General features: G+C 47.3%; 1 protein-coding gene across 3 annotated transcripts in view; it reads left to right on the top strand.

Annotated features, from left to right (window-relative positions):
- Positions 1 to 12,796, top strand: part of LIMK2 (LIM domain kinase 2) — a 53,022-nt gene that overhangs the window by 26,495 nt on the left and 13,731 nt on the right. For all 3 annotated transcript variants that reach the window (XM_037879182.2, XM_043529271.1, XM_043529272.1), the window contains exons 7-14: positions 738 to 934; positions 1,762 to 1,948; positions 5,297 to 5,383; positions 6,207 to 6,338; positions 6,656 to 6,712; positions 6,912 to 6,977; positions 7,928 to 8,102; positions 10,792 to 10,847. In XM_037879182.2, the coding sequence (XP_037735110.1) occupies positions 738 to 934; positions 1,762 to 1,948; positions 5,297 to 5,383; positions 6,207 to 6,338; positions 6,656 to 6,712; positions 6,912 to 6,977; positions 7,928 to 8,102; positions 10,792 to 10,847 (957 nt within the window). The remainder of the gene's footprint in view (positions 1 to 737; positions 935 to 1,761; positions 1,949 to 5,296; positions 5,384 to 6,206; positions 6,339 to 6,655; positions 6,713 to 6,911; positions 6,978 to 7,927; positions 8,103 to 10,791; positions 10,848 to 12,796) is intronic.

The following is a 12,796-nucleotide window of genomic DNA, read 5'->3' on the forward strand; positions in this document are numbered from 1 at the left end:
AATTAGTAAGTGGTTAAGGAAGCCTGGAGTGCAGGTTGTCTCAAAGGGAAAGAGTTTGACCAAGTGACTGAGTTGAAGGCAGTGTACATGTATCATCAGCCAGACCTGTTTTGAGAGAGGAAGGATGCCAGGCATTGTCAATTGAGAGTGTATCTGGAAGCTGTGTATGGTATAGCAGGCGACCAGTTTTCTGTCTTCATTTACTATATTAAATGCTTTATACAGCTAATCACTTTCAAGGTAATGCTTGAGCACTCAGCGCATGATATTAGGCTACCCTTTTGGTCGCTAGACAAATACTTTTTGTCTGCTGTTGATGTTAGCTAATACCTTGAGCCTTCTCTTCTAAAGCAGAATAATTAGATCTGGGTTTAGACACCTGGATAGCTTTACATTTCCCTTATAAAAGTGTATTGATCAGCATTAGGCGTGATCTCCATATTCTTGGACTTGCTTTCTTCAGTGTAACATGTGGCCTCATTCTAGAAAAATAGTGAGTTGAGTCTCCTGTAGCTGATCAGAGCGGAAGAGGCACTAGCTAGAATGAAGATCTACATGCTGCTAGATTGTGACTGGTCTGGTGGACACTTACATTGTGTGTAACTAAACCACAGCCACAGTGACCTGATTGAGACACTGTAGATTCTAGTGGTCTACTGAAGGACATCCAGGTGGCTTCATGTTTTTACAACAGTCCCCTTCAAAGGCTCTTACCCTGCCCTTGGATTTGTGTTCAGGTGGAGGACCTGATTCGCAGGACAAGCCAGACACTTCAGCTGCTCATAGAACATGACCCTGTCTCTCAGCGACTAGACAGACTGCGTCTGGACCCTAGGCTCCCAACCCACATAAAAACCACCACCACCTCGCGCTCCATTTCCCCATTGGACATTAAGGGGAATCTGGAAGGAACACTGCACAGGCACTCCCTCAGGTACCAAACCCTAGGAAAACTGCACTGCAGCTAGTGCTTCTAGAGCAGCAGTTGCAAATCTTCTGAGAAACTGTTTTTTCTAGACTCTGAGAATACCACCACTGACTGTCGCCTCTCCTTTAGCTATGTGTGTTTTAGCGCACCCTGGAGCCTGGGCTGTACAATGCTCAGTCTTGCAATCGCAAATGACTGAGTCATGGCCAAGCCAAGCCTGGAATGAAGCATTGCCCAGGAGATGAAGCTGCAGATCCCTTCACTCATTCTCTATGGACTCCCCTTCGGGCTGGCTTGTTTAATAGTGTTTAGACTGTTAAATAAAGGCTGAATTGTGGGCTCTAAATCTGCTAACCACTTGAAATAAAAAATTGAAAAGTCAAAGATTCTGCCAGGCTCAGATGGCTGTGATGAGAGCTTACCCCTCAGGGACTGGCCCCTGCTAAGTGAGGCTTGGGTCTTCAATGTTAGAAAACCTGCCCTCCCCATACTGGGGTCTTCTGTCCCCCACCGACTTCCTTCGTCTTACAAAAATTGCAGATCATCCAGAGTCACTTCCCTGACACCTGAATCCCTTACTCAGAACGATCAGGAGTCATTCCTTGTAAGGTGGAAGTTGGAATGCAAATGGATAGAGATGTGCAGCTGTGGAGGCTGGCCAGCATTGACATTGCTGTTGGCTCACTCAGGAATTTAGGTACATGCTGCAGCACCTTCCACATCTGCAGAATTGCGGGAAGCTAGTGAGCTGGATGGTTACTAGCATGCACTCATTTAGGGTAATAGACCTTCCTTGCAGCTGACCTAATCCTCCTGTTGCTTTCACTCTCCAGGCGAAGTAACAGTATTTCCAAGTCTCCTGGACCCAGCTCCCCAAAGGAACCTCTCATTTTGAGCCGTGACATCAGTCGCTCTGAATCTCTGCACTCCTCCTCCAGCTATTCCCAGCAGATCTTCCGGCCCTGTGATCTGACACATGGCGAAGTACTGGGGAAAGGGTTCTTTGGACAAGTTATCAAGGTGAGTGGGCAAAACCATGACCCATGAACTTACTGCCAAATTCCCAACTGAGAGGATATGCCTCCTACAGAAACTTTCAAACATCACAACAAAATCTTGAGTGACTTTTATTTCCTTCCCAGTAGCATGCTTGGTCTGGGGGCTTGATTGGCTGTTTCACCATATTCACAGTTCTCTCTTCTCTTGTACTCACTCAGCTTGACTGTAGCTGGTATCCTGGAGAGATGGCTTACATTCTGCTGGAGAGTTTGACTGTCCTGTTTAAATTGCAGCCAGTCTAACAAGCATCTAGTGTGCTGAGGTGTTTGTATATAACCAGAGTTGCAGAGTGAATGGGTCACACCTCAGTCAAGGGGGCAAGAGGAAGACTCACTGTTACGTTAAATGTGTCTTCCTGAAGGTGCTCACTCAATCTCCCAATTCAGTATTGTGGAGTTCCCTCTGTGCAAGAGTCTGTGCTAGACAGACTGGGACTTATAAGGGATCCAGTGACTATTACTGTGGTAAACTATTTAACAGTCTAACTCTACTACCCTGAGGATTGACCACATCTGTGCACAAGTCCCTTTGAGAACGAAAAGCTCCTGCAATAGTAACTCTACTCTCCACTTCCCTGTATTAACTGTCTGATCTTCGCCATGGAGCGTGGACCCTTCAGGAGCACCCTCCCTGGCATTCTGCAGCAACAGATTTCCTCCCGACCCCTGTAACTGGAGTTTCTGCAGTCTGCTCGGATTTCTGGTATTACTGTAGCTGACCCTTGAGTTAGTTTCCTGAACGCTATCTACTTTCCAAGGGCCAGTGTGACCTCTTCAGTACCCTAATCTCTATCCTACTATGCTGTGGGAATCAGTTTCTCCTTAACCACTGTTGTATCAATCCTTCTCCTGTGCTGCCTTGGGAATATGCCAGTGTGCTCTGGGATTCATAGCACTTAAGTGTTCAATCTTTGATATGGTACTATACTAATTGGCATATTTCTTTTCTCTGCTCATAGACAAATAGCATGTCCAAGTAAGCAAACCTTTTCCTCTACAGCATGTCTTGCCATCTGGATCCCCATGGGGTTAACAGCACAGAGGCATTTCCTCTCGTGTTGGTGCATGCACTGGGAGATAAAATCTCCTCAGTGAGTTCCATAACGTCAGTTCTTGTTAAGTTTGTTTGATACCAGCCTAAAGAGTCCATTTATGTCTTCATTACTTCCCTTCACTTCCCTTGCCTTTGTCACTGTGCTTTAGACACTTACACCTCTTTGCGGAAGGTGATGGCATAGTGCTCCTCAGCACTCGGCTAATGTTTGGATGTGTTACTTTGTATAGGAGCAAGAGAAGGGATGCTGTATTGCTGCCTGGCCCTGTTATCCACGCCAGAGTCTCCAGGCTTTCACACTCCACCTAGATCAGAGTAGCGCTGAATTCTACTGCTCACCTTTGAATCTATGCAGCATTAGTGTGCACTGGTGTCAAGGCTGAATCCAATGGAGCTACCCCTTCTCTCCTCTTTCTTTCTCCCCCCACCCCCGCCTTCATTTATTACAACTGGTCTTTCCATTAGAGCGGTTTCCCAGGTTCTCAGAGCTCGTGGCCCCTTTCCAGCCTAATGTTCTTTACAACACTTGTCTTCCAAGACCTTGAACTCTAAACATGAGCAGGTAAAGCTTTGTAGCCACAACATACCAGAAATTATTTAGTAAGCTTCAGAAAACAGAGGTGCAAAAAGGACCCCATCATTGTGAGACTGAGCCTGTTTTTACTGATGTGCTATGTGCATTTCAGCTGGGGAGTTAGTTACTTTTGATCAGCAGTCAGTTGTGATGCTTCGTTTATAATTGTAATTGAAGAGAAGCTGGACTCTGTATTTCATTCTCTTATCTATGAGAACTTCCATGGCTTCTGCCACTACTGCAGAATTACTCCTTCAAACACCCCCCGCACCCCCCCCAAACCTGAGCTCCTGGCTAATGTAAGTTGCCAGAGTCTCCCAACAGAGGCTTGTCTTTAATAGCCAAGTCAGCACTGCGGAATCACTGTTTCTTGCATGATGGGGGTTGGTCGTTCCACTGCTTTTCTCTTTGGGTCACCAGGAGAATAGTCCTGCAGCTGGATCTCATGTTCCTCAATGCTGAGTTGAGGGCCTGAGAGTTTCTGGTGGGTTCTTCAGTTCCCACAAAGTCTGAAACAGGAAAGCTATTCTGGTTTCCTCTCTGAGATTAAGACCAATTTCCAAATGTTCTGTTGAAAGCTCCTACCCTGTTCTGTATGGACCGAACATTTATAGTCTCTTTTGAGAGAAGAGGAGATCGGCTTGTTTAGGTGCCCAGAAATGTAAGCGAAGTAGACTCTGCCACCCAAGCTGAATTACTGAAGGAGTCAGCAGCGGTAGAAGTTCTTCCAGAAAACCTGCAGTCGTGCTCTAAATCCAGTCAGGTTGATTTCGGTGTGAAAGGAGTTGCTGGTTAAAAGGCACCCAAATCCTCACAGAGCAATGTGAAAAAAGTCAGGAATCATTGGGTAAGACTTTAACAACTTTCATGAAGGACGTGGCACAGGTTTTCAGGCATTTAAGAGCATGGTGGTCTGAGACACAGTGAAGCCATGAGGCTTTAGGTACTGTCTCACATGTCATCACCTTGGTGCCCTCCTTGGAGATTGCAGTCCACTGTTCACACCGAATGTGGAACCTTGACTGCTTGCTGTCGCACCTAAACAGTGTCCAGTTGTGCATCTCCACACAGCATTGCAAAAGAACAAGTTTTCAATAACCCCATCACTTGCTGGGAGCTACATGACGGCAGGGATATCTGTTGACTTGGTGTGAATTGCTTAGTTGTTCTTGATCCATGAAAAAGGGAACCATCCTCAGTAATTTCACGAATACAAGCTGAAGTGGTTGGTTAAGGTCTGTGCCTGGGGACCTGCTTTTCATGTTTGTTCAATGGTGCTTGTATGGTTTAAGGTAATTCCAGGCACACGCAGGTGCAGGGTTAATACTGTTAGCAGAGGCTCTAGCAGCCTGCAGCACACATTCAGATCCTTTACTGGTTAAAACTGGACCACTGACTGGGGTTCTTGAGATACAACAGTATTGTGGACTCAAAGGGCCACACCACAATAGGCCTTTGTGTGTCTATTTTCTCACTTTCAACTTACAGAATCTTTTTTGGGGGGAAAAGTTTTGGTGGCAATTTCCTGCAACTCCCTGGACCTGGTCCATCTGAATTTCCTCTCTTCTCCCTGCTCAGGTGTGGAGGGAGATGTGACCCACAGTTTGGGAAACCCTGCTCTAAAGCATCTATAGGTTTCATAGGGCTTTCCTTCCTGTTGTGACAGTGTCCATTTCCAACAGGTAACGCACAAAGCAACAGGGAAGGTGATGGTGATGAAGGAGCTGATTCGCTGCGATGAGGAAACCCAGAAGACTTTCTTGACAGAGGTAGGAGCAAGATCTCAAGTAAGGCCAGGCCAGTTGTGTGGGGGTTAGAGCTCCTTCCTGCCCCTTGGTAGTAATGCATACCAGTGATCTTAGCAGGGAAGCAGCCTGTTGGGGAAGAACGGACCTGGTTGAAAATGTGTGTCACAATGAAACATGACTGACTGATTCAGAAAACAAAAATGACTTATCATTGAAAATTAATGAATAGGAAGTCTAAGAGGCACTCTAAGCCTAAGAGGCTATTTGGTTGAATTGTGCTTAGTGAATATAAGTGTAAAAGGTTGTAGGATGCATTCTGTACAGCGAGCTTTCCAGTATAAAACATCAATAGGAAACAGCTGACTCAATGACTAAGATCTGAAAGATGTTCCACTTAGTTACAACAGAGAAGAGGATTATTAAATCAACCAATTTGGATGGCTGCCGACCTTGTTCCCCAAAGTCAGGCTTATCTGAAAAGTAACTTCCTAAATACCCAAATGCTTCTCTTGTGGCCCTAACTGTCATACAGCACGCTCGCTGCAGTGTGGAAGTCTTGTCCACTAAACCATAACGAGCCTAGGAGCTCTCCAGCCTGATCACTCACTTTCAAGAATCAAGTGATAATGGACACAAAGGGGCAACAATGATGATTGAATTGCCTTAAAGTTGGGTTTTGAATGGACTTACCTCTTGTGGAGGCCCACTGCACCAACCAGAGGTATCAGAGGAATGTGTCCCTTCTCTCCCAGTGCAGGGACAAGTAAGTAAAACTGCTGAGAATCTCAGGAAGGCCTATACCAATCTTTCATGTGGGTTGGGGGGGATGTTTCTGCCTCCGCAGGTGAAAGTGATGCGCAGTTTGGATCACCCCAATGTGCTGAAGTTCATTGGTGTACTGTACAAGGACAAGAAGCTGAACCTTCTCACAGAATACATTGAAGGGGGGACTCTAAAGGACTTCCTCCGCAATGCAGTGAGTAAATGCCTCCTGGAGCATGTATAGGCTTCCTGATGGCTCTCTGGCCAGTGTGAAATAGGTGCCCTGGCCACACAACACTGTCTTTCTGCTTCTGAGTGTCCACAAAGAGCCCAATTAGCTGGATTGTCTTCTCTCCTTTGAAGCTGATTCCTCCAGGTGAAGGGAAGCTTCCTCTGCTTTGCCCATGCTGTAGCTGGCCTGTGAATAGATCATCCTGCTCTCCAGGACTGTATCATCTTTCTCAATCTAGCAGGAGGTGGCCAGCTAGTGAGATGAGACCTGATCACTCAGGAGTTGTCATTGTTTTGCAGGACCCTTTTCCTTGGCAGCAGAAGGTCAGCTTTGCCAAAGGAGTTGCTTCAGGAATGGTAAGTCAGTCTTCTGTTGAGACTGCTTCTTCAGGATTCTGGGTTGAAGCATGGAGGGCTGATGTAATAGTATGTTATATAATGGCCTGCAGAAGCTAGGGAAATACTGAGTGCTTATACCAATGTTTTGAAGGGGTTAACTCCAAAGGATGTATTCATGAGACTTGCTCTAACGCTGCTTTCTGTCCCTCCTTTTCAGGCCTATTTGCACTCTATGTGTATCATCCACAGAGACCTGAATTCACATAACTGTCTGATCAAACTGGTGAGCTCTGGAACATCGTCCTTCCTTTGTCTTTTCTCCTCTCCTCTCTCTGCTCTTCTACATGTAATGTTAACTTCCATGGACACGCTAGGCCTTCTGGTTACTCTCCCTGGCAGCATGGAGACGATTCCTTCTTGTAAACCTAGTGTGTATTCCAGTTTTCATTTCAATGTCCTAATAAATGACAGTTCCACAGCCTAATCTTTTACTTTCACCCCATTAATCCTGGTCCCACCCTTGAGTCCTCTCCCATTTTTAAACCCTTTATACTCTGTTGTAGCCTCTTCCCCACTAGCTGTTGCTTAGTGGAGCTATATACTTGGCTCTCCTAACCTTTGTCCATCAATTGCACCCACCATCCCTTTTGTTTCTACTCTGGTCGTTCGTTTTGTCTCACTCATTGCCCAAGAATCCTGGGGTGTCTCTCCATATTTTAACATGCTGTGAGATCTCAGCTGAGGACTTCATTCCCTCAGCCCTGGCTCTCAATGTCCCCTTAGTCTGAATATTGGATCTACCTCTGCGCGGCAAACCCCAAGGTCAAATCTGAGCAGAGAGTTTGCTAGGAAAGATTTCTGGGTACAGTTAGATAAGCTGGATAGAGAGAGCCAAATGCATTATAGCAAATGTAAGCAAGTTAATGGAGTTAAAACTCCTCCTTCCCTGCACGAGGACTCGTGGGCTGTCTTCTCTCCTTACTTACCCTCTCTGATCTGGTCCCCTCTACCTCTTCCCCTACTCCCTAGGAGATTGCTGGGCTCCAGTGTTCACTGCATTCTTCCAGCTAGCTGCAGGAGACTTCCTTATTGTCTGCCTGCAAAGCTGCGGCTATTATTACACTTAATGTGCCGTTTATAGGTGACAGGAAATATAACCACTCTATGCTAATGAGTTACTTCTGGGAGGAGCTGAGGGGGAATCAGTTGTTTGTGATTAAATCCCTTGGCTAGGATAACACTGTGGTGGTTGCTGATTTTGGACTGTCACGGCTGATTATGGAAGAGAGAAAGAAACCCACCCTGGAAAAACCATCTGTCAAGAAGCGAACCCTACGCAAGAGCGATAGGAAGAAGCGCTACACTGTGGTCGGGAACCCGTACTGGATGGCGCCGGAGATGTTAAATGGTAAGACGCTCATACTGTGGCAGGTGAGGAGCCACCTCCAGGCACGGGTGTAGGGATGACAGGATTACGAGAAACTCCCGCCGTTGGCAGTAATCAAATCTATTAGCTGCCTTGGGCTTTAGACCTTCTAATACATGAGTTTCTTTCTTGTCAACACATCTGGTGGACATGCTTTCCCTTGCATGTCAGCCCTGCTAAACTTCCCTGCTGCCAGTAATGTACGCAGCAAGAAATGGGGAGCCCATTCCCGGGAGTTGTCACGACTCTTTGGGAGGGGTAACGGGCCTATACCTGCTGCTATCCAGATATTGGAGGCAACAGAACAAGAGGCTTGAAACAATGCAACTGGATTTGAAATTCACTTCAGTCTTGTGTCTCTAACATCCTTAGGGATGCAGTGAATTGGCTGTGCTTCATAGAAATGAAGTACAATAGGACTGGGGGGCAAACCTGTAATGTTGAGTGTTGGACAGACTAGAGGGGAATCCCAGCTGTTGCGTGGTTCCCCCCACACTCAGAGTGAGGAGGGCAGTGGCTATATGTCTTGAGGGGCAGATCTTCCCTGGCACTGGGTTAAGGGCAAACACGTGTCCCCGATTGGATCTGCTGCCTGTGTGGGACCTGAGTGAGGGGAGAATGCAAACTCAACTACTTCTGGTGAATTGGGCCTCCTTGTGACCAGGGCATGGCTGCAAGGCAAACACATGAACAACTAGAACTGCCACTAAATCCTCCAGAAAGAGCAAACAGGGTCATGGTCGCACTATAAAGTATTGTCCAGCTGACTTCAACATCAGGCTGTTCTTAGAAATCTCTTGGGAAAGGGAAGACTCTGGTTTTATGGCCTCTACTCTCCCAATCCTCTCTCCTATCCTGCTGCTCTCTGCTACCACTTTCAATGCTGCCCTCCTCTTCCTCTGAGCTGTGGTGTTGAGCCCTTCGGAGCCTGGCAACGTGTTATCCTGCTTTTCCAAGGCATTAGAGTAGTGATGCAGGAACGCTAATGTATAACATGCCTGGCACTTGCCAAGAGAACTGCCAGCTGTGTCCCCAAGATAGCCTATTAAAAAAGAGTTTGCTCTGACGTCCTATCCTGGGGTACCAGAGCTCTTCCCAGATCCAACCCTCACTTGGCTCTGCCACAGTTCCATTCCTGGCTGTGGAGGGAGGCCTCTATCTCTTTCTGGCCAGACCAGCCATGTGGATCCTGTCTGCTCGCAGAGGCCTGCTTTCCCTGTCTCAGCCCTCTGCTGTCTGAGATCATTAGTACTTAATTTATTAAGTCTGCAGTCACTGCAGCAGAAACTGGGCATCCAGCTTCCTCTGCGGCCAGCACTGGCTTAGCGTACCATAGAAATGCATTGAAAGGACTATCTGTGTGAATGGTAAAGGGTCTCTGTTTAGACATCAGCAGTTACTTGAACCCTGGGGCCCATTTAGGACTCTGCAATAGAACCCTCTCTCTTCCCTTGAGCACCCTTTTCTGCCCTTGAAACTGGGGCTGTATTATAGGTCTTATGGAAACGAATTGTTTGTGTGCATAATGGCAGTGAAAGAGAGCTGATCTTAATGATGGACATTTTTTGGCTAGCCACAGACTGACTACAGCAGTGGCAGTTTCCACCCCTGCCTCTCCACTGTGCTGCTTGTTCTCTCTGAACTAACCTCCATCTAAGCAGTCCTTCGGCTCCATGGCCCATTCCCTTCTCTGCAATCTGTGGATAATGCCAGTTATGGTGAAGGCTCCTGTGATAACTGAAGCCAACAACCTGTTGTTGGATGGTGTCTGTCATTATCCAGCTAAGACACTGTCCCCATTTCCCGGGCTCTGGCAGGAATATGGTTGGTGCACAAACTTCCTTGTGGTGGTCTGTCAAAAGTTGCCATGGAACCTTTACTGCTTTATTCTGCTGCCTGGAATCCTGCTTGTGCCTCACTCTTGCAGTAACATGCTTCCATTCCTGCAGTGGGGAATACACATGACCTTTCCAGGCTGCATCCAGTAAGTTTGGAGCCAGCAAGTGAATTTATTCACTGCTACTTTAAGTCAGCACCACAACAGTTAATCAGAAATGCTCAACAAAGGCTGGCGGTGCCAAAACCAGAGAGCTCTGCCCTCACCGAGCGTCCCTTCAGAAACATGAAATGCGGGAGGGCTGTTGGCTACTTCAGCCTGTACCTGCATGATAAAGAAAAGCTAAGGAGGGTATTGAACATAAGACATAATTGGTTTTTATTCACTCATTTCCTTGCAAAATAGCCACAGGGGAGCAGCCCCCAGGCTCCGAAACTAGATTCAGCTGCTCTAGATGTACATGAATTGCTACTTTGCCATGCTAGAAACCCTCGTGCTCCCCCACATCAGTGACTAACCCCAGCTGTGCCTGGGGAACCAATCTAGCCTTGTAAAATGGTCCTGGGTGCATCTGTGCAGGCAGGGAAACCTCTTTCCCCCACCCTTACCAGGATGCCGCTGAGAAAAAAGTCACATTTTACTTGGCTGAGCACGGCTTTGCTTGACTCCACTTCGGAGCACTCGCTGGCCCGCTAGGCTGCCTGGGCCTGGATTGTGACTCCGCGCTCCTTCCTGGTGCTGGCATAGAGGCTGCTGCATCATGGGATGCTATTCGGCCTGACTGTGCTAGGAACCCCCCAGCTCACAAAGTCGCCTGTCTTGTATTTCCTGCAGGGCAGAGTTACGATGAGACTGTGGACATCTTCTCGTTTGGGATTGTTCTCTGTGAGGTAAGTCCAGGCTGCACTAGGGTGTCCAGGGGGTCTGAGCAAGAGGCCTGTCAAACATCACCAGGGTCCTGTCCTACCTCTTCCTCTCCATACACAACAGAAGGCAGCTCTGTGCAGCTGAGTCTGGGGTTCCTGACTCAGATGTACTGTGGCTAGGACTAGAGTCTGGGGAGTTACACTTTGCATGCGCATCTCACGCCCACGAGTGTGGAGGTGGGAGGGAAGAAGGCATTTATTGCTCTGTTGGTGCAGTTCCCTCCTTAAACTTGAGCCAGTGCTGGGAAGGAGACAATCTGGCTCTAGTGCAAAAATCTTGGAATTTAGGTGGCATCTTCCAGCAACATGGGAGCTTAGAGTTGAGATTCCTTCTCCCTCCTCCTGAACCCTGGGTCTCCAGCCTGTAACTAGCCATAGTAATTCAGGGCCTTTTGTAAGAGTGGGATTTGACATTAGCAAGGTGGTCAAAATCTGTCTGAAGGTGAAAAGTGGGGCTTACTTCGCAGATCCCGTTTCTGGAAGGAATCTGTCTGGTCTGGCTGCACAGCCAGACTTCTCTGCCCCACTCCTGCTGTGTGTAGAGAATAGGCCATCTCTTTTCTCCATGATATGAATGTCTGATGCAGATCAGAGAACCAATATCCTGTGTGCCTAGAACTTCTCCCCACCTCCTTCCCTTGCATCACCAGACTGTTCCAAAAGGAAAGCACAGCCTTTTAAAGTACCCAATATGTATAGAAGTGAGAGCAATCAGGGCTGGCAGGGAGACCAGAATTGGAGTTTTCCTCTTAATGCTTGGGTGGCGAATATGGAAAAAATGTCATATGCATGAATGGTGCAGCCTCACCTAGAATTCTGTACTGGTAACCAGCGTTCCCTCTCGTTTTTTCCGTCCATGTGTGGAATGAATTTTGTTATGCGCACCAATAGCGAGGTGTGCGCCACCAATAGGAACAAAAACCTAGATGGGGGGTGGGGGTGGGTGGGGGTGTGTGTGTGTGTGTATTTATATTTGTTAAAAGTTACCATAGGGATAATTACTCCAGCCAGGGCAGGTTAGGAATTTTAAAACTCACTACTCAAAAAATTAATTTTAAGCCTGAGAGAGAAATAAAATTTATGAAATGCATAGACCAGTCAAACTAAAATAACAGCACTTGGAAAGAATAAAATTACGGAGAAGATATATGTGCATTGCAGGAAGTACCAAGAACTAACACCACCACAAGTATGTGTTGGGAAGTGTGTGTCGGAGACAGTGCGTGTGTGCTGGCTTCTGGGGAGGTCTGAGACACTGTGCTCTGTCTCTTTTTAAGGCACTCACCAGAAGGCTCAGACCGCAGCAGCTGAGCTCTCCTGCTCCTGAGACCTGTCCCTGCTCTGCAGAGATGGGGTACAGGGGCTGGGGGGAGGGGGACACCCTGCCATCAGCACTCTATGTACCCCCAACCCCCCTGCTTTGCACAGCAAGCAGGAGGGTCCTGGGAGCAGATAGCCAGGGGCTCCAAGGGAGAGGGCAGGAGCAACAAGGCTGCAGAGCAGCAGGGGGAAGGGCCCCTGAACAAGCGCTGCTGTGCATGGCTCTGCTAATCAAGTGCGCAGCACTTGATTCACTCCTGGGTGGCCGTGCGACTGTGCAGCTTAGAGGGAACACAGCTGGCAACCCATCTTGAAGGTTAGTGCAAAATTGCAGATGGGGTTCAGAGAACAGCAGCAAGAATGAATAGGGGCCTAGAAATTTTTATAGAGAGGGATTGAAAAGATCTAGTTTCCTTACCTTAGAAAGGAGACACATAAGAGGAAACACGATAGAATATATATGATAGAGAGGTTTTCTTCCTCCTATCTCATAACACGTGCACACACAAACAAATGCACACGGGAACATTCAATGAAATTGAAAAGTAGCAAACTCAAGTGATACAAGTAATTTTCTACACAATGTATAATTA

The sequence above is a fragment of the Chelonia mydas genome, chromosome 15 (genome assembly GCF_015237465.2).
Source record: "Chelonia mydas isolate rCheMyd1 chromosome 15, rCheMyd1.pri.v2, whole genome shotgun sequence".
In the NCBI taxonomy this organism is placed as follows: Eukaryota; Metazoa; Chordata; order Testudines; family Cheloniidae; genus Chelonia; species Chelonia mydas.